The 22,711-nt window shown below is 50.7% G+C and overlaps 1 protein-coding gene across 1 annotated transcript; it reads left to right on the forward strand.

Annotated features, from left to right (window-relative positions):
• Nucleotides 1-2,351: 2,351 nt before the first annotated feature.
• LOC132388736 (B-cell differentiation antigen CD72-like) lies at nucleotides 2,352-12,200 on the forward strand. The gene is made up of 6 exons (XM_059961125.1): nucleotides 2,352-2,457; nucleotides 5,622-5,726; nucleotides 8,399-8,833; nucleotides 9,619-9,761; nucleotides 10,378-10,442; nucleotides 11,630-12,200. The coding sequence occupies exons 1-6, from the start codon at nucleotides 2,433-2,435 to the stop codon at nucleotides 11,817-11,819; spliced, it is 963 nt and encodes a 320-aa protein (XP_059817108.1). The 5' UTR covers nucleotides 2,352-2,432; the 3' UTR covers nucleotides 11,820-12,200.
• The last annotated feature ends 10,511 nt before the right edge of the window (nucleotides 12,201-22,711 follow it).

Consider the following 22,711-nt stretch of genomic DNA (forward strand, 5'->3'; position numbering starts at 1 on the left):
TCAGGTCTACAGGAACGCGGAAGTGCTGGGGATTGGTGAAAGGGGAGTGTGGTTAGAGAGAAAGGGATTCACAGACTATCTGACTCCGTTGCTTTATTATGGCAGAGAGCGAAGCGAACTTCACTGAGTGTCTGGCACACGGATTGTGTGATTGGACGGTGCGGACGAAGCGCCACCTAGTGTCTGGCCTGGAAGTGTGTGATTAGACGGTGTGGGGGGAGCTGCACACTGGATGGGACCATATTAAATGTGTGATATTTCAGGTGCAGGGACTTAACCCTGTCTCTCATCCCGGGAGTGTGTGATGGTGCCGTCTTGAGGGAACGCCACTCTGTCTCTGAGGCAGGGAATGTGTTTGAGCCCACAGATTTCCGTCAGGTGAAAATTCTGTGGGAATGGGAGAGAAAGGGAAGAGACAAATGAGTGATGAAAGGATACGGGAGAAAGGGAGAGGGGAGATATTCAGCGACGGCCCAGTGAGGAGTGCAGTGAGATGGAAAGGCAGAGGGATAGAGAGAGTAGAGAGACGGAACGAGCTGGAGAGGGAGAGAACAGTTCAGTCAACGTGGTAGCTGGACTGAGAGAGAGGTCATATAGGGAGAGGTAGAGGGTTGAAAAGATATATAGGGACGGTGATAAAGAGAAGGGTGCGGGATGGAGGGAGAGGGAGTGGAGAGGGAGGGGTGGTTGTTGAAAACCCTTCTGAGTTTCTCTGAAGCTCCAGCTTCGGATGGCAAGTAACTATTTTTCCGTTTGCTTTGCTCCTTCCAGCTGTCTGCTGGGCTGACGTCCCTGCTGTTTAATTGTTTTTGCTGTCTTGACCAAAGGTCAGTCCGGGTAGCCGCACGCCTTCAAGACTTCTCTCAAATACCTGCGCTCCCTGACTTTAGCTGTAATATTGGTGGGCTTACACTCGGCGCCGTGATGTCGTGTTCTGAAAACCCACAATTATGTTCTAATGGGTGATCAGAGTTAAACCGTAGATGATGATCTGTCTGTGTTGGTTTCCTGTGAACTTCAACATCCAGATGTCCATTTCCTTTGATAAGGACTCCACAGTCTAAAAAAGGCAGTCCATTGTTCTCGACGCGTCCGGTGTAAATTTGATGTTTTCATCCACCCAGATGATGCTTTCTGTGAAGGTTTTTGCATCATGGATTTTGGGGTTAACCCAATAACAGTTACAGCATGGAAACGGGCCATCTCGGTGCTTCTAGTCCGTGCCGAACGCTTAATCTCACCTAGTCCCAACGACCTGCACTTAGCCCATAAACCTCCATTCCATTCCTGTCCATACACCTATTGATTTTTAATGACAATATAGAACCTTCATCTACCACTTCTACTGGAAGCTCGTTCCAAACAGCTACCAGTCTCTGAGTAAAGAAATTCCCCCTTGTGTTACCCCTAAACTTTTACCCCCAAACTCTCAAATCATGTCCTCATGTCCTCTGGTTTGAATCTCCGCTACTCTCAATGGAAAAATGCCTATCAACGTCAACTCTATCCCGCTCATAATTTTAAATACCTCTATCAAGTACCCCCCCACCCTCAACCTTCTACGATCCAAAGAGTGAAGAGTTAACTTGTTCAACCTTTCCCTGTAACTTAGGAGCTGAAACCCAGGTAACATTCTAACAAATCTCCTCTGTACTCTCTCTATTTTGTTGAGTTCTTTCCTATAATTCGGTGACCAGAACTGTAACAATAGTCGAAATGGATTCTTTGTATTAGTGACACAAATCCCTCCGAGACTCCTTCCAATTACACCTCCTTGAGCCTGTCCTCTCTCTCTACTCCCTTCCCTCCCCATTACCCTCGCTTAAATTATTTCCTCTCTCTCCCGCTCATTCGAGAACTCTTTGCCTCCATCGTCATTCTCTCCCCTTCACTCCTCACTTCCATGAACTCCTCTTCACCCTTCCCGCTCTCCCTCTCGTCCCCCTTCTCCTCTCCGTTCCTCACATTCCATTTCTTACTCTCTGTTTCCCCCGTTTGCTCGCCCTCTCTTTACTCCTTCTGTCTCTCAGTCCCTCACCAAGTCTCCCTATCTTCACGTTTGTCATCTCCATCTCTTACTTTCTCAGGTCACGCCTCAGACTCCCCCTTCACTTTCTCTCCAACCAGACAGCCCCCTGTTAGCCACTTCTCTCTCTCTCCCCCAAAACCAATCTCTCTCCCTCCCCCTATCTCCCGACTCTCACATTCATTGCCCCGCCACACTCGACTCACTCGATCACCCTCCCCAACATCTACAATCTCTCTCCTCCCCCTGGTCTATTTATCAGCCGCTCATCCGGTATTTGTTTGTGGCGTTCTGATCCTCTTATCAAGGCAGGCTTCCTCTGACAACGGCTACTTCCTCTCGCTGAGCTGAGAGACACAGAGGAACCTCGACAGGAGAACTGAGCGATTCTTCCATCAATGCCAAGATGGAATCACGGTCTCCATCCAGAGGTGTGTGGGGAGGAATGATGAAGGGAGGGAGCTCCATTACGTGTCTGATCACGGGTGCGTTTGATCGCACAAGAGGAGGGAGTTTCTATCTCTGTCTGAGTCCTGGAGTGTTTTACGGAACGGTGTGGAGGAAGATTTACTCTGTGTCGGACCACGAAAGTGTGCGATGGGACGGTGTGGAGGGAGATTCACTCTGTGCCTGACCCCGTGAGTGTGTGATAGCACAGTGTGTAAGGAAATTCACTCAGTGTCTGACACCGGGGGTGTGTGATGGGACGGTGTGGAGGGTGATTCACTCTGTGTCTGACCCCGGGATTGTGTGCTGGGGCGGTCTGGAGGAAGATTAACTCGGTGTCTGACCCCGGGTGTGTGTGATCAGACGGTGTGTAGGGAGATTCACTCTGTGTCTGACCACGGGAGTGTGTGATGGGACGGTGTGGAGGGAGATTCACTCTGTGTCTGACCCCGGGAGTGTGTGATGGGACGGCGTGGAGGCAGATTCACTCTGCGTATGACCTCGGGAGTTTGTGATGGGACGGTGTGGAGGGAGATTCCCTCTGTGTCTGACCCTGGGAGTTTTTGCTGGAACGGTGTGGAGGGAGATTCATTCTGTGTCTGACCACGGCGTCTGTGATGGGACGGTGTGGAGGGAGCTTCAGTCTGTGTCGGACCCCGGAAGTGTGTGATGGGACGGTGTGGAGGGAGATTCACTCTGTGTCTGACCCCGGGAGTGTGTGATGGGACGGTGTGGAGGGAGATTCCCTCCTTGTCTGACCCCGGGAGTGTGTGGTGCGACGGTGTGGAGGGAGATTCACTCTGTGTCTGACCCCGTGAGTGTGTGTTTGGACGGTATGGACCTGCGCCTCCTTTCCTCAGTACGCGTGACACTTTATTCTGCACTCTGTGATTGATTTGCCTTATTCTCCAATAAATTGACCTGTACCTGTGGATGTAACTGGGGCCTCTCCTGTCTGTGATGTATATAAATAATCCGGAGACCATGTAGATCAGTGGGTTAGTAGATTTGCAGATTGGCCTAAGGTATGTGGTGCTGTGGAAAATATTCCAGACCATAAGACAAAGGAGAAGAAGTCGGCCATTCGACCCATCGATTCTGCTCCGCCGTTTCATCATGAGCTGATCTAATCTCCCCTTTAGTCCCATTCCACGGCTTCTCACCATAACATTTGATGCCCTGACTACTCAGATACTTATCAAATTCTGCCTTAAATACACCCAATGACTTAGCCTTCACTGCCACCCGTGGCAACAATTTCAAGAGATTCACCACCCTCTGGCCAAAAAAATCGCAATCCTTGTTCTGAATGGGCGCCCTACAATTCTCAAGTCATGTCCTCTCGTAATAGACTCCTCCGCCATGGGAAACAACTTTGCCTCACCCACTCTGTCCATGCCTTTCAGTATTCGAAATGTTTCTATGAGGTCCCCCCTCATTCTTGTAATCTCCAAGGAGTACAGTCCAAGTGCGGTCAAACGTTCCTCACATGTTAACGCTCTCATTCCCAGAATCATTCTAGTGAATCTTCTCTGAACCCTCTCCTATGTCAGCACACCCTTTGTTAAATAAGGAGCCCAAACTGGGATATTCACTGGGATATGGATCAGTTACATATATGGGTTGGAGAAAGGGCAGATGAAGGTTAACCCAGTAAAACCGTAAGTTTTTGTATGTTGGTATGCCAAATGCGAACAGAAGTCACACTATTAAAGCCAACGCCCAGAGCAGTGGGATCTTGGGGCCCAGTGTCATTGCTCGTGGCTACACAGTTTGATAGGATGATTGAGAAGCCGAATGCCATGGTTGCCTTTATTAGTCGGGGCGTTATGTCAGCAAGTCAGGAGGTTATACTGCAACATTATAATGCTCAGACTGGGCTGTATCAGGCAGATTGTGTAGAGTTCCGGTCACCACATTATGGGAAAGATGTCGGGGCTTTGGAGAGCCTCCAGAGAGGGTCAACAGGACGTCGCCCGGATTCGATGACGTGTGTTACAACGAGAGGTCGGTCGGACCCGTGGGCTGTTTTCCCTGGAGCGGCGGAAGACGAGCGGAGATAGGACAGATTATCTGAGACACGGACAGATTAGACTGACAGAACCTTTTTTCCACCTAAATTAGAAATGCTAGTACCAGAGGGAATGTACTCGGGAAAACACTGTGGGTCTGTTTTGTGTTGAACTGCTTGCTCTGTCTTCTCTCTGTGACAATAATAAACCAATTTCCAAATTTACCAGGCGTAATGTCCTGAACACACAAAGCCTATATTATTATCCCGGTTTTCATGCGGGTTTTTCCACGTCGCTGACGTCCAACCAGCGGTCTCCGCCCTATGTGTTCTGTGGATTAGAATTCGAAATAGATAACTCGCAGTGGATCCCATGCATCGCAAACTTGTGAATGAATCTCCCATGAGAGGGATGTTGTCAAAGGCCCGTCAGAAGTCAACTCTTTACCACTCACTAACATGCACTGTCGACCCAAGGTCACTTTATAGGTCGACATTAAAGATTCTTGCCGTCACCTCTGTGCTGCCCCTTTACATTTGACTTGGCAAAGCTCAAAACCTCACACTTACCCGGGTTAACCTCTTTCTCCCTTTTCCCCAACCACATTTACAACTGATCGATATCCCAGTGAATCCGTGGGCGATCTTCCACACAGTCCACAATGTCACCAAACTTTGGGCGACTCGCAAGATTACAACCCACCCAGCTCCATTTTCATCCTTGTCAATCCGATACATCAAAAATACCAGAGGTCCCGGGCAGGTCACTGCGGAACACGATTAGTCTCAGACCACGAGCGAGAATAAGTTCCGTGCGCCACATCCACTGGCTAGTGTGGGCAGGCCAACTCAAAGTCAAAAGCTTAGTATTCAAAATACATTTATCATCAAATCTTTACTCAAATATTTACCAATCTCTGAACAACTTACAACTAGGAAAAGTCAATCAGACATGAGACAGTCTTTGCCGAGTACAGGATTTGGGACTGTCAAATACGACGGCTGGAAAGTGGGTGAGATTGAGAGAGGCAGGAGAGGGTGATCATGGTGGAAGGAGAGAGCGCGGGTGGCGGGTGGAAGGGAATACCACCGGGGACACGGCTGAATTCACGCACACGCTGGATGGTCTCTCCACAGCTGCGCATGAACAGGAGCCGAGACATAGACCGTGCCGTAAGATCTGCCTACTCTGCCTCGTTACGTCCGTTTTCGTCGCGATAGTTGCCGGGCTCTCGATCCATGGTGAGTCAAACAGGCTGCGCGTGGAGTCAGACAGCAATGAAACGGAGTGGATTCAGGTCACCACGTAAAATCTCACAGTGACGCTGACACAACCCGCACTTTTGACACCAACACGCTCATCACCGTGACACGGATACACCCCTCACCAACGCCCCCTTCATGCTGAATCCAACTCGCCAATCAACGTGACAACAATAGCACCCTTACAGAGACACGGCAACGGACACTGAAGCCTCGTGTCACCGATGGGTTTCAGTGAGATTCCCACTTCACCTTTTTGACATTCAGTGAGTCCAGGCCCAGAGCTATGAAATGTTCTTCATTCGACAAGCTTGAATTCATTTTGGTGATTCGCCTTTGAATTATCTCCAATGTCAAAACATCCATTCTTAAATACGGGCGGCCCACAGCTGCTCATAATACTCCACCTGAGGCCTCGCCAGGGCTTTATAAATGCTCAATATGAGATCCTTGCTTTTGTGCTCTAGTCCGCTCGAAATCAATGCTAGCGTTTTATTTTCCTTCCTCACCACAGACTCAACCAGCATATTCACCTTCAGAGAACTCTGCCTCTCCCGTTGTTAAAGGGTAGAGGGGCACCTGCAACTTCCGAGTCTCCGGAACCAGGGCAGAATCCAGTTCTTCTTGAAGAAACATGAGCAATGATCCACAATTTCTTCAGCTACCTCCTTCAGAACCCTGTGTGTAGATAATCTATTTAAAATGACTAATCTAACTTCAGACCTCTCAGTTTCTCAAGCACCTTCTCTAAACTTATGGCACCATTACTCACTTCTGCCCTCAGACAGTCTCGAAGCTCAAACCTACTGCTGTTGCCTTTCTCAGTAAATACTGAAGCAAAAATTTATTATGTTCCTTCACCATCTTCCTGTCGCCCATTACTATCATTTTCCAGTGGCCCAATATCTACTGTCGACTCTCTTTTATACGTTATGTATCCGAAGAATAATTTGATTTCCACTTTGATATATTTGGCTTTTGAACATTGCAGTTCCTTGACGCGATCCACAACGATTCTGCACCTAACGATCCTCTGTCAATTCCTTCCGATGGTTTGATTTTATTTTTCTTTTTACCAACAATGCCAAGCCGCTCTCTCAGCCTAAAAAAAATTGCTTTCTGCTACAAGGTAATACATAGCATAGAAGAAAATAATTAATAAATAAATAAATACTTAAACAAACAAACAAACAAATAAATAAATATAAATTGACAGATAGATACATTTTTGTATACATATATAGAATAGATGATAAATCAAGCAAAACAGAAATTCGATATATTAACAAGTGAGGTAGTGTGCAAGTGTTCAGTATCCTTTTAGAAATCGGACGGCGGAGGGGGAGGAGCTGTTCCTGAACCACTGAGTGTGTGCATTCAGGCTCCTGTTCCTCCTTCCTGATGGTGAGAAGTGGGCATACCTGGCTGCTGGAGGTCCTTAATAATGGGCGCTGCCTTTCTGGGAAAACGCTCACTAATACTGTCCTGGGTACTTTGTAAGCTGACAAGCCTCAGAAAATTCTGCTGCTACTTTCGGTCCTATACAGTAGCCCCTCCATACCAGACAGTGATGCAGCCTGTCAGAAAGCTCTCCAGGGTACAACTATAGACGATTTTGATTGCAGCTGTTGACATACCCAATCCCTTCAAATTCCTAATAAATTATAGCCGCTGACTTGCCTTCTTCATAACCACTATGATATTTTGGGACCAGATGGATGCTCAAAGGTCTTGACGCATAGGAACTGCTCGCTCTCTGCAGTTCTGAGCCCCTATGAATATTGGGATGTGTTCATTCGTCTTACCCTTCCTGAAGTCCAGAATAAGCTCTTTCGTCTTACTGACGATTGTCGCCTTGCCAGAAATCTGTCTGATTAACCAGAATGATCTCAAACTGAAATCTGAGTTCTGTGATGATAGTTGTCTTCTCAAAGGAGGTGAAAACATATGGGTGAATCAAGGAGAGTCAGTAAATACTTTGCCGGCTGATCGGTCCTGAGCCTGCAAGAGATTTAAGATGTGCATGGGGCCCGATGGGACTTGTCGGCGGGATTCAGTCATCGCGAGCAGTCGCTTGTTTTGAGGAGAGCCATCAAGAGGTTTAACAAGTGGGCGGACCCTTTGCGATTTCTTTGCAGTCTTCCGTCATTAGGCAATTTGTGATTGCTAACAAAGAGTAGATAGAGTTAACCGGGGCGGCCGTTATGTGAGAGATCCAGTGTGAGAGTGCTGGACAAACCCGGGGTGCTGCGGTTCATTAATAATCCAGCTGTTAAAGAGATCTAAACGTCGGCCCCTGCAACAACGCTTCAGGAACCGACAGATCTCTCAGCGTGACACTTACACCTACTTCACTGTGACACCAACACGTCCTTCACCATCACATCAGTGACGAGAGTCACCTCTCACCGTGACAATAGCACACCCCTCACAGGAACACGGAAACAGTCTTTACTGTGACACTGACACGCTCCTCTCCATACCGAGGACACACCCCTCTGCAAGACACGGACACTGCCCTCAGCGTGACATCGACAGATCACTGACAACGACATGGACACAACCCACAACGCGATACCCACACTTCCCTCACTGTACGACCGACCCACGAATTGCCGTGACACAGACACACACCTCACCATTTCTCTCAGTGTTACAGATCCGTCAGTCTCTGCTCGCCTCTGACCAAAAGTACCTGAGACTTTGGGAGCAACATCAGGAGATGAACAGGACCCAATGCCAATGTCGAGTACAAATCCACGAACCGAACTCAACCCTGGAATACATGACATCAGAGAATTCCGTCTTGGATCTCTCCCAGAACACCTGTCTAAAGAACGTTTCCGTCCCAAGCAACAACGTCTCCATCCTCGAACACAAATTGTTTATCCTCGAAAGAAACATCTCCATCCTTGAAAACAAATTGTTCGTCCTGGAAAGCAACCTCTCGATCATGAGCACCGATCTCTCTGATCAGCATCAAACGCAAACCGATCTCCGTCACAACTTCAGTCACCTCAAACTGAAGTGTAGAACTCTCAACGAAACCAAGGAAGAAATCTGCCAGATGCTGAGCAGCAGAAAAGGTGAGAGAACATCCGCCATTCTCCCGCTCGTATGTTCTGTGGCCGATCTCGGGAATGTGCAACGAGAAGGTGCGATTGGAGAGACACTCACAGTGTGACTCCGGGTGTATGTGATGAGACGGCGTGGGTGGAACGACACCCATCGTCCACCTCCGGGAGTGCATGGACAGTGTGGAGGGAGTGCCACCTAGTGTCTGTACCCGGGAGTGCATGATACAGCGCCACAGAAGTAGCTTCTCACAGCGTCTGGCATTGCTGCATAGAGAGTGTCACTCTGCGTTTGACACCGGGTGTTTCTGTTAGAACCTGCGCTCTCTGTCTGACCAGAAGTATGTGTGTTGGACAGTGTCGATAGAAATTCGGTCTGTGGCCCACCCGACAGTCTATAATTGAACGGTGTGGAGGGAGCTTCAGTCTATGTGACCACGGGTGTCTCTGATGGGACGGTGTGCAGGAAGCTTTACTCTGTGTGTCCGCGGGAAGGCGTGATGGGACGGTGACGAGGCAGTTGCACTCTGTCTAACCACGGGAGTGTGAGATGGGACGGTGACAGGGGTGTTGCGCTCTGTGTCTGAAACCGGTGTATGTGTGTGATAGGACGATGCGCAGCAGATGCCTGAACACTTGAGTGTGTCAGGGATGGTATGGAGGGAGATTCACTCTGTTTCGGAGCCTACGGTTATGAGATGGGATGGTGTGGAGTGATGCACTTTCTGTATCTGACTCTCAGCGGACGTAATGGACAATAGGAGTGAGATTCACTGTTCCATGTTCCTGATTTCCAGAGAAAGCGTGTTCCAAAGACTGGATCAGAAATGAAGACCTGTGTTATTTCATTTCCACGTTTGAAAGTTCTTACGAGGGGGCGAAGCAGCTCTGTTCTATCTCTGAATCAAAGTTTCTTGAAATAAATACAAACGAGGAAGAGGTATGTGTCAGTTGGAAGGAAGATATATCCACATCAGAGTGAAGCTCCTTGCACACCGTACAATCATAAATTCCCGGGGTCAGATATAGAATGAAACTCTCTCCACAACGTCCCATCACACATTTCAACTGTAGACAAAGCTAAGTTCCCTCCACATCGCTCAATTATCTTCTCCGGGGGTCAGGCACACAGTGAAAATCCATCCACGCCGTCCCATCACACACTCACGGGGTCAGACACAGAATGAATCTCCCTGCAAACCGTCCCATCACACACTCCCGGGTTCAGGCACTGAGGGAATCTCCCTCCACACTGTCCCAACACGCGGTCCCGGGGTCAGGCACAGCGTGAATATCCCTTCGCATCGCCCCATCAAACACTCCCGGGGTCAGACACAGAGGCAATATCCCTCCACACCGTCCCATCACACACTCCCGGGGTCAGACACAGAGTGAATCTCCCTGCACACCGTCCCTTTCACACAGTCCCGGGATCTGGGACAGAGTGAATAGCCCTCCACACCGTCCCATCACACATTACCGTCGACACACAAAGAGTGACGGTCCTTAAATTGTGCTCGATTCCAGTCATTAATGATAGCAATTTAATTTCACAGAAGTTTGTTAACAACGCTGTCGTCGGTGAAGACAGTTCATACTGGATTGGAACATGCAAAGCGGGGTGAGATTTGGGGTCATGTCTGTGTTCCTAGTGAGATTGTGCAGTGGAATTAATTTTGGGGCCAGACACACGTCTGTGGGGTAGATGGGGAACGGAGAGCTTTTGGGGGCTACCACAATTCAATGGTGAGAGTTGGGTCTTTGGGGATACTTCGGGGATAGAAACAGGCCTGACGGCAGAGGGGAAGGCAGTGGGAGTATTCTGTGGCCTGGCATCCCCGGAGGAAGAGACTGGGCAGTGCGATTGATTTGCTGACCGACGCTGTCGGTGGGAGGAAAGTTGGAAGGGGGAGTAATTCGGGGACTGATGTAGGTCAGTGGGGAGACCATGCGTCGGTGAGAGTATTTGGGGACAGACGATGTGGAGGGAGACTGGGGTAGAGCGTTTAATCTGGGACTAACACAGGTCTGTGGGATGCAATTAGACAATACGATTACTTTGGGAATCGACACTGGCTTCTTGTTAGACGGCAGACAGTTGGTTTATTCTGTGGGCTGACTGACTGTCGGAATGGATGGGAAGTGAGAGTGTTTTGGTGATTGACACAGGTCTTGTCGGGAGAAGGTTTGACAGTGGGATCATATTAGGGACAGGTACGGGTCTGGTGGGTGAAAGTAGGAAGTGTAAGTATTTTCGGGGCAGACACACGTCCTTTGGAAAGGGAGTGCGTCACTGGGAGTATTTTTGGAAATGAGACAGGGCTGTATGCAGAGTGGAGCAGTAGGATTAGTTTGGGGACTGACACGGTTCAGTGGGTAGAGAGTGGGGCTATGGGAGAAACTTGGGGGCGGACCCTGGGTCGTGGGGCTATGGGAGAAACTTGGGGGCGGACCCTGGGTCGTGGGGAGAGGCTGAGGCTCTGGGAGTAATTTGAGGACTGACAGGGTGCGCTGGGGAGAAGGTGTTTTTGTGGGTTTATTTTGGGGGACTTACACAGCTCTGTGTGTAGAGCGTTGGACAAGGGATTAATCGGGAGCTGACATAGGGTTGCGGAGAATGGGCCAGTTGGAGTATTTTGGAAACTGAAACAGGTGCGTGGGGAGAGAAATGGTCAGTGGGAATCTTTTGTGGACAGACAGCGGTCGGTGAGGCGAAATTGAGTCAGCAGGTGTATTTTCGGGACTATCACAGGACAGCCTGCTAGAGTTGTGTTCTCCCTTTTGAAACTCTTTACCCTTCCTTAATAGGAAAGTGGCCTCTAACGTCGTGTACAAGGTGACCTCTGGAAAGTTCGAATGCAGTGAATGTAAATCCAGTTGGCTTGGCAGTTGCACAAATGATCAGCACCGTTTCATCTGTGAGAAGCCTGCATCTTTGTTCCCGGATATTCCTGAAAAGATCCGGGTTCTCTGTCGAAATGCCATGGAGGGGACTTAAATCTAGTGACATCATTGTCTTACCCTATTTCTATCTCTCTCCCAGACTTTGACAAACCCATCCTCTCTTCCCGTCGGCCCTGCCCTGTTACTCTCTCTCTCTCCCTGTGGCTCTGTTACTCGGCATCTCGCTCTCTCTTTCCACTCTTACATCCAAACTCGCTGTCCCTCATAACTCCACCCCTGCCATCTCCTTCTATTTCATCCCCATTTTGTCTTCCCACACATTCTTGCCTCCCGCTCCCAGTATCAGACTAAAAAGGATGTTTTCCACCTGACTCATTATCTGTGTCGTTTCCGTCCTAAACTTTGTATCTTTGCATGATCAGTACGTCGCAATAATGCGAAATTAATGTAAGATGCAAAAAGATAATAAATATGCAAAAATGTCGAGGCGGTGCTCATACATTCAAAAATATGATACCAGATGGGCAGAAGGTGTTCCTGAATCTTTGAGCTTTATTTTTCCGGTGCCTCTTCCCCAACGGTAGAAATGAACAGGGAGCTTTTCCCTGGGTGAGCGGCCTCAGTGATGGATGCCGCCTTGTCGAGGCATCGCATCTTGACGATGTGCTCGATGCTGCGGAAGGCTGTGCCCGTCATGGAGCTGGTTGATCACCGCCCCTCTGACGCCTCTGGGGACCTTGTTGCGTTGCAGCCTCGATACCAGGCGGCGGTGTAATAATTCCCAGCGATCACTTGCTGGTCTACAATGAAAGACAGAATCCTCTCAAACTGCTCACGTTGTAATTCCTTCTGCAACGAGAGATCTATGGTGGTGATGGGAAGTGTAGCGTGTGGTCTGGAATACACTGTTACTCAGACACGAAATAAACAGGGCGGCAGTAAAGGCATCAAAGGTTTCTGTTACAAAGAATAGTTCTTGAAATGGATCTCCTACGGTTGAGCACTGAGTGCTCAGGACGGGGACGTTAACGACAGACTTTCCATGAAGCAATGTTGAGGGGCAATAATTGTCAGTCTGAGCCTTAAAGGGAAAGTGACATCTCATCTCATTTTGGGGAATGGGCATTCCGGCATTTGGATGCCAGGCGCTGTCCAGTCTTGTACATGACATCTTCTCCGTGTTTGCATGAATATGTTGGTCCCAGGACAGATCCACTGAGACGCTGACACCCGGAAACACAGGAATCTAAAATCAGACCATGAGATATAGGAGCATCGAATCCGCTGCGACATTTCATCATGTCTGATCCAGGTCCCCCTCAGCCCCAATCTCCTGCCTTTTCACCGTATTCCTTCATGCCCTGTGTTATCAAGAATCTATCAAACTCTCACTTCAATACACATACTGTCGGCTTCCACAACCGGCTGTGTAATCCATTCCACAGATTTACCAGACATTCCTCCCGGTCTCCGTTCTAAAAGGACGGATCTCCATTGCGATGTGGGTCCACCGGTCTCGCCACGGGGAACCTTCTCTCCACATCTACTCTGTCGAAGCCTTTGATTATTCGATCGATTTTAACAACAACCCTCTCCCCGCCGCCCCCTCATTCTTCTGATTTTCAGCCATCAAACGCTCCAGATCTGATAAGCGTTTCGATCCCGGAATCATTCCCGTGATCTTCCTTTCAACCCTTTGCAATGCAAGCTCATCTGGCCTGTGTAGATAAGGGACCCGGAACCGCTTATAGTATTGCCAAGTCAGACCTCACCAGTGCTTTATAATGTCTCAACGCTACATCCTTGTTTTCATAATCTAATCATCTCGACAAGAATGCGAATATTGTATTTGTTTTCCTCGCCAGCGACTCCACCTGGAAATGATCCTTTAGGGAATCCTGCACGATGTCTATCAGATACCTTTGCACATCAGATGTTTGAATTTTTTCACCATTTATTAAACAATCTGTGCCTTTATTCCTTCCACCAAAAGGCATGGTCATACACATCCCGAAACTGTGATCCACCCGCCGCTTCTTTGCCCATTCGCTCAATCTCTCTGCACCCTTCTGTAGCCTCTCTGCTTCCTCAAAACCAATTGTCGATCGGTGACGTCACTGCCGATCTGCGCTGACTGAGGTTTCCCGATGAGGATGTCCATCACCCAGTTACAGAGGGAGGTTTACTGGCCCAGGATCTGAGGGGTTGATGATTATGCACGCCGAGCTTTTGTCAGTCAACAGCATCCTGACGTTGATGTTGTATTGTGCAGGTGGTCCATTGTCCAGGGGAGAGCAAATGAGATTGTATCCGCAGTAGACCGATAGTGGAGTTCGTCAAAATATAGCGGCCTTGTCCTTGCTGGAGAAGGGGTTGACTTTCGGTATGGCCAGCCTCTCTAAACATTCAATCACAGTATCTGTGAGTGTCACTGGGCAATTGTTGTTGAGGCAGATCTCCCTACTCTTCCCGGGCACTGGTGTGATTGTCCCCTTTTGAAGCAGGTGGGAAATTCCGACTGAAGCATAGGGAGATTGACGATTGTCTCGGACTCTCCACCCTCCTCTACAGTCCTCCGTCACCTTGTCCCTTAAATTCACGCCTCCCTGACTCCGCCAGGCCCTGTGTCACCTACAGCCCTGTATTTCTCTGTCACCCACTGCCTTCTAGATCCTCATTCCCCGAAACGCGCCCCTTCCCCTACTGCACCACGGCTCAGTCATGCCGGCTCAAACGCCTCTCTGTCTATTTTCACAGGGAACTGCAGGTATAATGGCGGAGTGTTAACGTCTGGTGTTATCATGCTCCCCGTCCACCAGGTATCGATCTCTCGGATTTGAGCCTCTCTACCTCTCCGTGAGGGCAGGCCGGACGTATGGTTCCTCATCACTCCCGACCAGTGACTGAAAACTCAACATTCCTTCACTGCCCTACCCTCTCCTCCTCTACCCTCCCTGTCCCTCTGCCCTACAGTTGGTGACACACACATATTATCTCTGAGGCAGAGACAGAATTCAAGACCACAGGAAGGCCGAAGCGCTGTTAATTGCTGAGAGGGGAGTGCGGGCAGACAGGAAGCTTCTCTCTGTTTCTGACCCAACAGTGCGTAATGGGACGGTGTGTAGGAAGCCTCACTCTGTGTGTGATCCCGGGAGTGTGTGATTGGTCGGTGCGGAGGGATATTCACTCGGTATGTGACCGCGGGAGTGTGTGTTAGGGCGGTGGGGTGGGAACTTCACTCTGTGTCTGACCCCGGGTATGTTTGATGGGACGGTGTGTAGGGAGATTCACTCTGTGTCTGACCTCGGGAGTATGTGATGTGACGGTGTATAGGGAGATTCACTCTGTGTCTGACCCCCGGAATGTGTGTATGGGCATTGATGAGGTTCTCCGTGTCACTCTTTCTGTCTCCCTCTCTCTCTCTCTCTCTCTCTCTCTCTGCGCCGGTCCGGACGATCCCCACCTGCTCCCTCTCTACAAGTCCATCATTTCCAAAGATACGTTCTCCATTCCCCGCGCACCTGACTTAAAATGGAGAGTGTGACCGATCCCGACTGCGGTGAGAAAAATGGTGACGAGGACGTACCTGTACAGCGGGGGCGCCTTTCCAGAAAACAGAACAGTGGACCGCTTTGTTATCGGATATCCGACAGTGGCGTGTTCAGTGCGGGCGAAACAGATTTGGGAAGACAGAAAGTATGAGAGCGAGGATGCTGGAGAAAGGGAGAATGGAGAGTGAAAGAGAGGGCTGAGTGAAGAGCACAGTGAGAAAGATAGGGATGGGGAGAGAGTGGGTAGAGTGCGGGAGCGATCTGGACAAAAGAGCGAAATTGAAGCAGATTTGGGATATTCATGGAGGATAAAGAGGGGGTTAGTGACGGGGATGCAGAGACAGAATCGCATAATATGTTTAGACCGAGAGAAACTGTCTCCGATTGAGAGGGAAGGCAGGGAACTTGAGAAAGAGACTGGGAGAGGGAGGAGAGGGGTGAAAGGAAGGAGGTTGGGGGGAGGAAGAGAGTGGGAAAGAGACAGGGAGTGGGGAAGGGCACGGGCAGTGTTAAGAGCGGGGAAGCGGCGTATAAGAGAGTCGGGAGAGAGTAAGGAATGTGGGGAGCGAGATGACGAAGGGTGTAACATGGAGGGGTAAGAGAAAGTTAGAGACGGGAGATTCACTCTGTGTCTGACCCCGGCAGTGTTTGATGGGACCGTGTTGAGGAATAATCCATCTGTGGATGACCCAGGGAGTGTGTGATGGGACCGTGTGGAGGGAGATTCACTCTGTGTCTGACCCCGGGAGTGTGTGATGGGCGGTGTAGAGGAATAATCACTCTGTGTCTGACCCCGGGAGTTTGTGACGGGACGGTGTGGATGGAGATTCACTCTGTGTCTGACCCCGGGAGTGTTTGCTGGGACGTTGTGGATTGAGAATCACTATGTGTCCGACCCCGGGAGTGTTTCATGGGACCGTGGAGAATAATAATCACTCTGTGTCTGAAAACGGGAGTGTGTGATGGGACGGTGTGGAGGGAGATTCACTTTGTGTCTGACGCCGGGAGTGTTTGATGGGACCGTGTAGAGGAATAACCACTCTGTGTCTGATCCGGGAGTGTGTGATGGGACGATGTGGAGGGAGATTCACTCTGTGCCTGACCCCGGCAGTGTTTGATGGGACCGTGTTGAGGAATAATCCATCTGTGTATGACCCAGGGAGTGTGTGATGGGACCGTGTGGAGGGAGATTCACTCTGTGTCTGACCCCGGGAGTGTGTGATGGGCGGTGTAGAGGAATAATCACTCTGTGTCCGACCCCGGGAGTTTGTGACGGGACGGTGTGGATGGAGATTCACTCTGTGTCTGACCCCGGGAGTGTTTGCTGGGACCGTGTAGAGGAATAATCACTCTGTGTCTGACCACGGGAGTGTGTGACGGGACGGGGTGGAGGGAGATCCACTCTGTGTCTGACCCCGGGAGTGTGTGATGGGCGGTGTAGAGGAATAATCACTCTGTGTCTGACCCCGGGAGTTTGTGACGGGACGGTGTGGATGGAGATTCACTCTGTGCCTGACCCCGGGAGTGTTTGCTGGGACCGTGTAGAGGAATAATCACTCTGTCTGACCCCGGTAGTGTGTGTTGGGACGGTGTGGACGGAGATTCACTCTGTGTCCGACCCCGGGAGTGTTTCATGGGACCGTGTAGAAGAATAATCACTCTGTGTCTGACACACGGGAGCGTTTGATGGGACCGTGGAGAGGAATAATCACTCTGAGTCTGAACCCGGGAGAGTTTGATGGGGCCTTGTAGAGGAATAATCACTGTGTGTCGGACCCCGGGAGTGTGTGATGGGACGGCGTGGAGGGAGATTCACTCTGTGTCTGACCCCGGGAGTGTTTGATGGGACCGTGTAGAGGAATAATCACTCTGTGTCTGACCCCGGGAGTGTTTGATGGGACCGTGTAGAGGAATAATCACTCTGTGTCTGACCCCGGGAGTGTTTGATGGGACCGTGGAGAAGAATAATCACTCTGTGTCTGAAAAAGGGAGTGTGTGATGGGACGGTGTAGAGGGAGATTCACTTTGTGTCTGACGCCGGGAATGTTTGATGGGACCGTGTAGAGGAATAACCACTCTGTCTAACCCCGGTAGTGTGTGTTGGGACGTTGTGGATGGAGAATCACTATGTGTCCGACCCCGGGAGTGTTTCATGGGACCGTGTAGAGGAATAATCACTCTGTGTCTGACCCCGGGAGAGTTTGATGGGGCCGCGTAGAGGAATAATCACTCTGTTTCTGACCCCGGGAATGTTTGATGGGACCGTGTAGAGGAATAATCACTCTGTGTCTGACCCCGGGATTGTGTGATGGGACCGTGTAGAGGAATAATCACTCTGTGTCTGACCCCGGGAGTGTTTGATGGGACCGTGGAGAAGAATAATCACTCTGTGTCTGAAAAAGGGAGTGTGTGATGGGACGGTGTAGAGGGAGATTCACTTTGTGTCTGACGCCGGGAATGTTTGATGGGACCGTGTAGAGGAATAACCACTCTGTCTAACCCCGGTAGTGTGTGTTGGGACGTTGTGGATGGAGAATCACTCTGTGTCTGACCCCGGGAGAGTTTGATGGGGCCTTGTAGAGGAATAATCACTCTGTGTCTGACCCCGGGAGAGTTTGATGGGGCCGCGTAGAGGAATAATCACTCTGTTTCTGACCCCGGGAATGTTTGATGGGACCGTGTAGAGGAATAATCACTCTGTGTCTGACCCCGGGATTGTGTGATGGGACGGCGTGGAGGGAGATTCACTCTGTGTCTGACCTCGGGAGTATGTGATGTGACGGTGTATAGGGAGATTCACTCTGTGTCTGACCCTCGGAATGTGTGTATGGGCATTGATGAGGTTCTCCGTGTCACTCTTTCTGTCTCCCTCTCTCTCTCTCTCTCTCTCTCTCTCTCTGCGCCGGTCCGGACGATCCCCACCTGCTCCCTCTCTACAAGTCCATCATTTCCATGATACGTTCTCCATTCCCCGCGCACCTGACTTAAAATGGAGAGTGTGACCGATCCCGACTGCAGTGAGAAAAATGGTGACGAGGACGTACCTGTACAGCGGGGGCGCCTTTCCAGAAAACAGAACAGTGGACCGCTTTGTTATCGGATATCCGACAGTGGCGTGTTCAGTGCGGGCGAAACAGATTTGGGAAGACAGAAAGTATGAGAGCGAGGATGCTGGAGAAAGGGAGAATGGAGAGTGAAAGAGAGGGCTGAGTGAAGAGCACAGTGAGAAAGATAGGGATGGGGAGAGAGTGGGTAGAGTGCGGGAGCGATCTGGACAAAAGAGCGAAATTGAAGCAGATTTGGGATATTCATGGAGGATAAAGAGGGGGTTAGTGACGGGGATGCAGAGACAGAATCGCATAATATGTTTAGACCGAGAGAAACTGTCTCCGATTGAGAGGGAAGGCAGGGAACTTGAGAAAGAGACTGGGAGAGGGAGGAGAGGGGTGAAAGGAAGGAGGTTGGGGGGAGGAAGAGAGTGGGAAAGAGACAGGGAGTGGGGAAGGGCACGGGCAGTGTTAAGAGCGGGGAAGCGGCGTATAAGAGAGTCGGGAGAGAGTAAGGAATGTGGGGAGCGAGATGACGAAGGGTGTAACATGGAGGGGTAAGAGAAAGTTAGAGACGGGAGATTCACTCTGTGTCTGACCCCGGCAGTGTTTGATGGGACCGTGTTGAGGAATAATCCATCTGTGGATGACCCAGGGAGTGTGTGATGGGACCGTGTGGAGGGAGATTCACTCTGTGTCTGACCCCGGGAGTGTGTGATGGGCGGTGTAGAGGAATAATCACTCTGTGTCTGACCCCGGGAGTTTGTGACGGGACGGTGTGGATGGAGATTCACTCTGTGTCTGACCCCGGGAGTGTTTGCTGGGACGTTGTGGATTGAGAATCACTATGTGTCCGACCCCGGGAGTGTTTCATGGGACCGTGGAGAATAATAATCACTCTGTGTCTGAAAACGGGAGTGTGTGATGGGACGGTGTGGAGGGAGATTCACTTTGTGTCTGACGCCGGGAGTGTTTGATGGGACCGTGTAGAGGAATAACCACTCTGTGTCTGATCCGGGAGTGTGTGATGGGACGATGTGGAGGGAGATTCACTCTGTGCCTGACCCCGGCAGTGTTTGATGGGACCGTGTTGAGGAATAATCCATCTGTGTATGACCCAGGGAGTGTGTGATGGGACCGTGTGGAGGGAGATTCACTCTGTGTCTGACCCCGGGAGTGTGTGATGGGCGGTGTAGAGGAATAATCACTCTGTGTCCGACCCCGGGAGTTTGTGACGGGACGGTGTGGATGGAGATTCACTCTGTGTCTGACCCCGGGAGTGTTTGCTGGGACCGTGTAGAGGAATAATCACTCTGTGTCTGACCACGGGAGTGTGTGACGGGACGGGGTGGAGGGAGATCCACTCTGTGTCTGACCCCGGGAGTGTGTGATGGGCGGTGTAGAGGAATAATCACTCTGTGTCTGACCCCGGGAGTTTGTGACGGGACGGTGTGGATGGAGATTCACTCTGTGCCTGACCCCGGGAGTGTTTGCTGGGACCGTGTAGAGGAATAATCACTCTGTCTGACCCCGGTAGTGTGTGTTGGGACGGTGTGGACGGAGATTCACTCTGTGTCCGACCCCGGGAGTGTTTCATGGGACCGTGTAGAAGAATAATCACTCTGTGTCTGACACACGGGAGCGTTTGATGGGACCGTGTAGAGGAATAATCACTCTGTGTCTGACCCCGGGAGTGTTTGATGGGACCGTGGAGAAGAATAATCACTCTGTGTCTGAAAAAGGGAGTGTGTGATGGGACGGTGTAGAGGGAGATTCACTTTGTGTCTGACGCCGGGAATGTTTGATGGGACCGTGTAGAGGAATAACCACTCTGTCTAACCCCGGTAGTGTGTGTTGGGACGTTGTGGATGGAGAATCACTATGTGTCCGACCCCGGGAGTGTTTCATGGGACCGTGTAGAGGAATAATCACTCTGTGTCTGACACACGGGAGCGTTTGATGGGACCGTGTAGAGGAATAATCACTCTGTGTCTGACCCCGGGAGAGTTTGATGGGGCCTTGTAGAGGAATAATCACTCTGTGTCTGACCCCGGGAGAGTTTGATGGGGCCGCGTAGAGGAATAATCACTATGTTTCTGACCCCGGGAATGTTTGATGGGACAGTGTAGAGGAATAATCACTCTGTGTCTGACCCCGGGATTGTGTGATGGGACGGCGTGGAGGGAGATTCACTCTGTGTCTGACCTCGGGAGTATGTGATGTGACGGTGTATAGGGAGATTCACTCTGTGTCTGACCCTCGGAATGTGTGTATGGGCATTGATGAGGTTCTCCGTGTCACTCTTTCTGTCTCCCTCTCTCTCTCTCTCTCTCTCTCTCTCTCTGCGCCGGTCCGGACGATCCCCACCTGCTCCCTCTCTACAAGTCCATCATTTCCAAAGATACGTTCTCCATTCCCCGCGCACCTGACTTAAAATGGAGAGTGTGACCGATCCCGACTGCGGTGAGAAAAATGGTGACGAGGACGTACCTGTACAGCGGGGGCGCCTTTCCAGAAAACAGAACAGTGGACCGCTTTGTTATCGGATATCCGACAGTGGCGTGTTCAGTGCGGGCGAAACAGATTTGGGAAGACAGAAAGTATGAGAGCGAGGATGCTGGAGAAAGGGAGAATGGAGAGTGAAAGAGAGGGCTGAGTGAAGAGCACAGTGAGAAAGATAGGGATGGGGAGAGAGTGGGTAGAGTGCGGGAGCGATCTGGACAAAAGAGCGAAATTGAAGCAGATTTGGGATATTCATGGAGGATAAAGAGGGGGTTAGTGACGGGGATGCAGAGACAGAATCGCATAATATGTTTAGACCGAGAGAAACTGTCTCCGATTGAGAGGGAAGGCAGGGAACTTGAGAAAGAGACTGGGAGAGGGAGGAGAGGGGTGAAAGGAAGGAGGTTGGGGGGAGGAAGAGAGTGGGAAAGAGACAGGGAGTGGGGAAGGGCACGGGCAGTGTTAAGAGCGGGGAAGCGGCGTATAAGAGAGTCGGGAGAGAGTAAGGAATGTGGGGAGCGAGATGACGAAGGGTGTAACATGGAGGGGTAAGAGAAAGTTAGAGACGGGAGATTCACTCTGTGTCTGACCCCGGCAGTGTTTGATGGGACCGTGTTGAGGAATAATCCATCTGTGGATGACCCAGGGAGTGTGTGATGGGACCGTGTGGAGGGAGATTCACTCTGTGTCTGACCCCGGGAGTGTGTGATGGGCGGTGTAGAGGAATAATCACTCTGTGTCTGACCCCGGGAGTTTGTGACGGGACGGTGTGGATGGAGATTCACTCTGTGTCTGACCCCGGGAGTGTTTGCTGGGACGTTGTGGATTGAGAATCACTATGTGTCCGACCCCGGGAGTGTTTCATGGGACCGTGGAGAATAATAATCACTCTGTGTCTGAAAACGGGAGTGTGTGATGGGACGGTGTGGAGGGAGATTCACTTTGTGTCTGACGCCGGGAGTGTTTGATGGGACCGTGTAGAGGAATAACCACTCTGTGTCTGATCCGGGAGTGTGTGATGGGACGATGTGGAGGGAGATTCACTCTGTGCCTGACCCCGGCAGTGTTTGATGGGACCGTGTTGAGGAATAATCCATCTGTGTATGACCCAGGGAGTGTGTGATGGGACCGTGTGGAGGGAGATTCACTCTGTGTCTGACCCCGGGAGTGTGTGATGGGCGGTGTAGAGGAATAATCACTCTGTGTCCGACCCCGGGAGTTTGTGACGGGACGGTGTGGATGGAGATTCACTCTGTGTCTGACCCCGGGAGTGTTTGCTGGGACCGTGTAGAGGAATAATCACTCTGTGTCTGACCACGGGAGTGTGTGACGGGACGGGGTGGAGGGAGATCCACTCTGTGTCTGACCCCGGGAGTGTGTGATGGGCGGTGTAGAGGAATAATCACTCTGTGTCTGACCCCGGGAGTTTGTGACGGGACGGTGTGGATGGAGATTCACTCTGTGCCTGACCCCGGGAGTGTTTGCTGGGACCGTGTAGAGGAATAATCACTCTGTCTGACCCCGGTAGTGTGTGTTGGGACGGTGTGGACGGAGATTCACTCTGTGTCCGACCCCGGGAGTGTTTCATGGGACCGTGTAGAAGAATAATCACTCTGTGTCTGACACACGGGAGCGTTTGATGGGACCGTGGAGAGGAATAATCACTCTGTGTCTGAACCCGGGAGAGTTTGATGGGGCCTTGTAGAGGAATAATCACTGTGTGTCGGACCCCGGGAGTGTGTGATGGGACGGCGTGGAGGGAGATTCACTCTGTGTCTGACCCCGGGGGTGTTTGATGGGACCGTGTAGAGGAATAATCAGTCTGTGTCTGACACGGGAGAGTGTGTTGGTACGGTGTGGAGGGAGTTTCAGTCTGTGTCTTACCG

Source organism: Hypanus sabinus, unplaced genomic scaffold (assembly GCF_030144855.1).
Source record: "Hypanus sabinus isolate sHypSab1 unplaced genomic scaffold, sHypSab1.hap1 scaffold_395, whole genome shotgun sequence".
Classification (NCBI taxonomy): domain Eukaryota; kingdom Metazoa; phylum Chordata; class Chondrichthyes; order Myliobatiformes; family Dasyatidae; genus Hypanus; species Hypanus sabinus.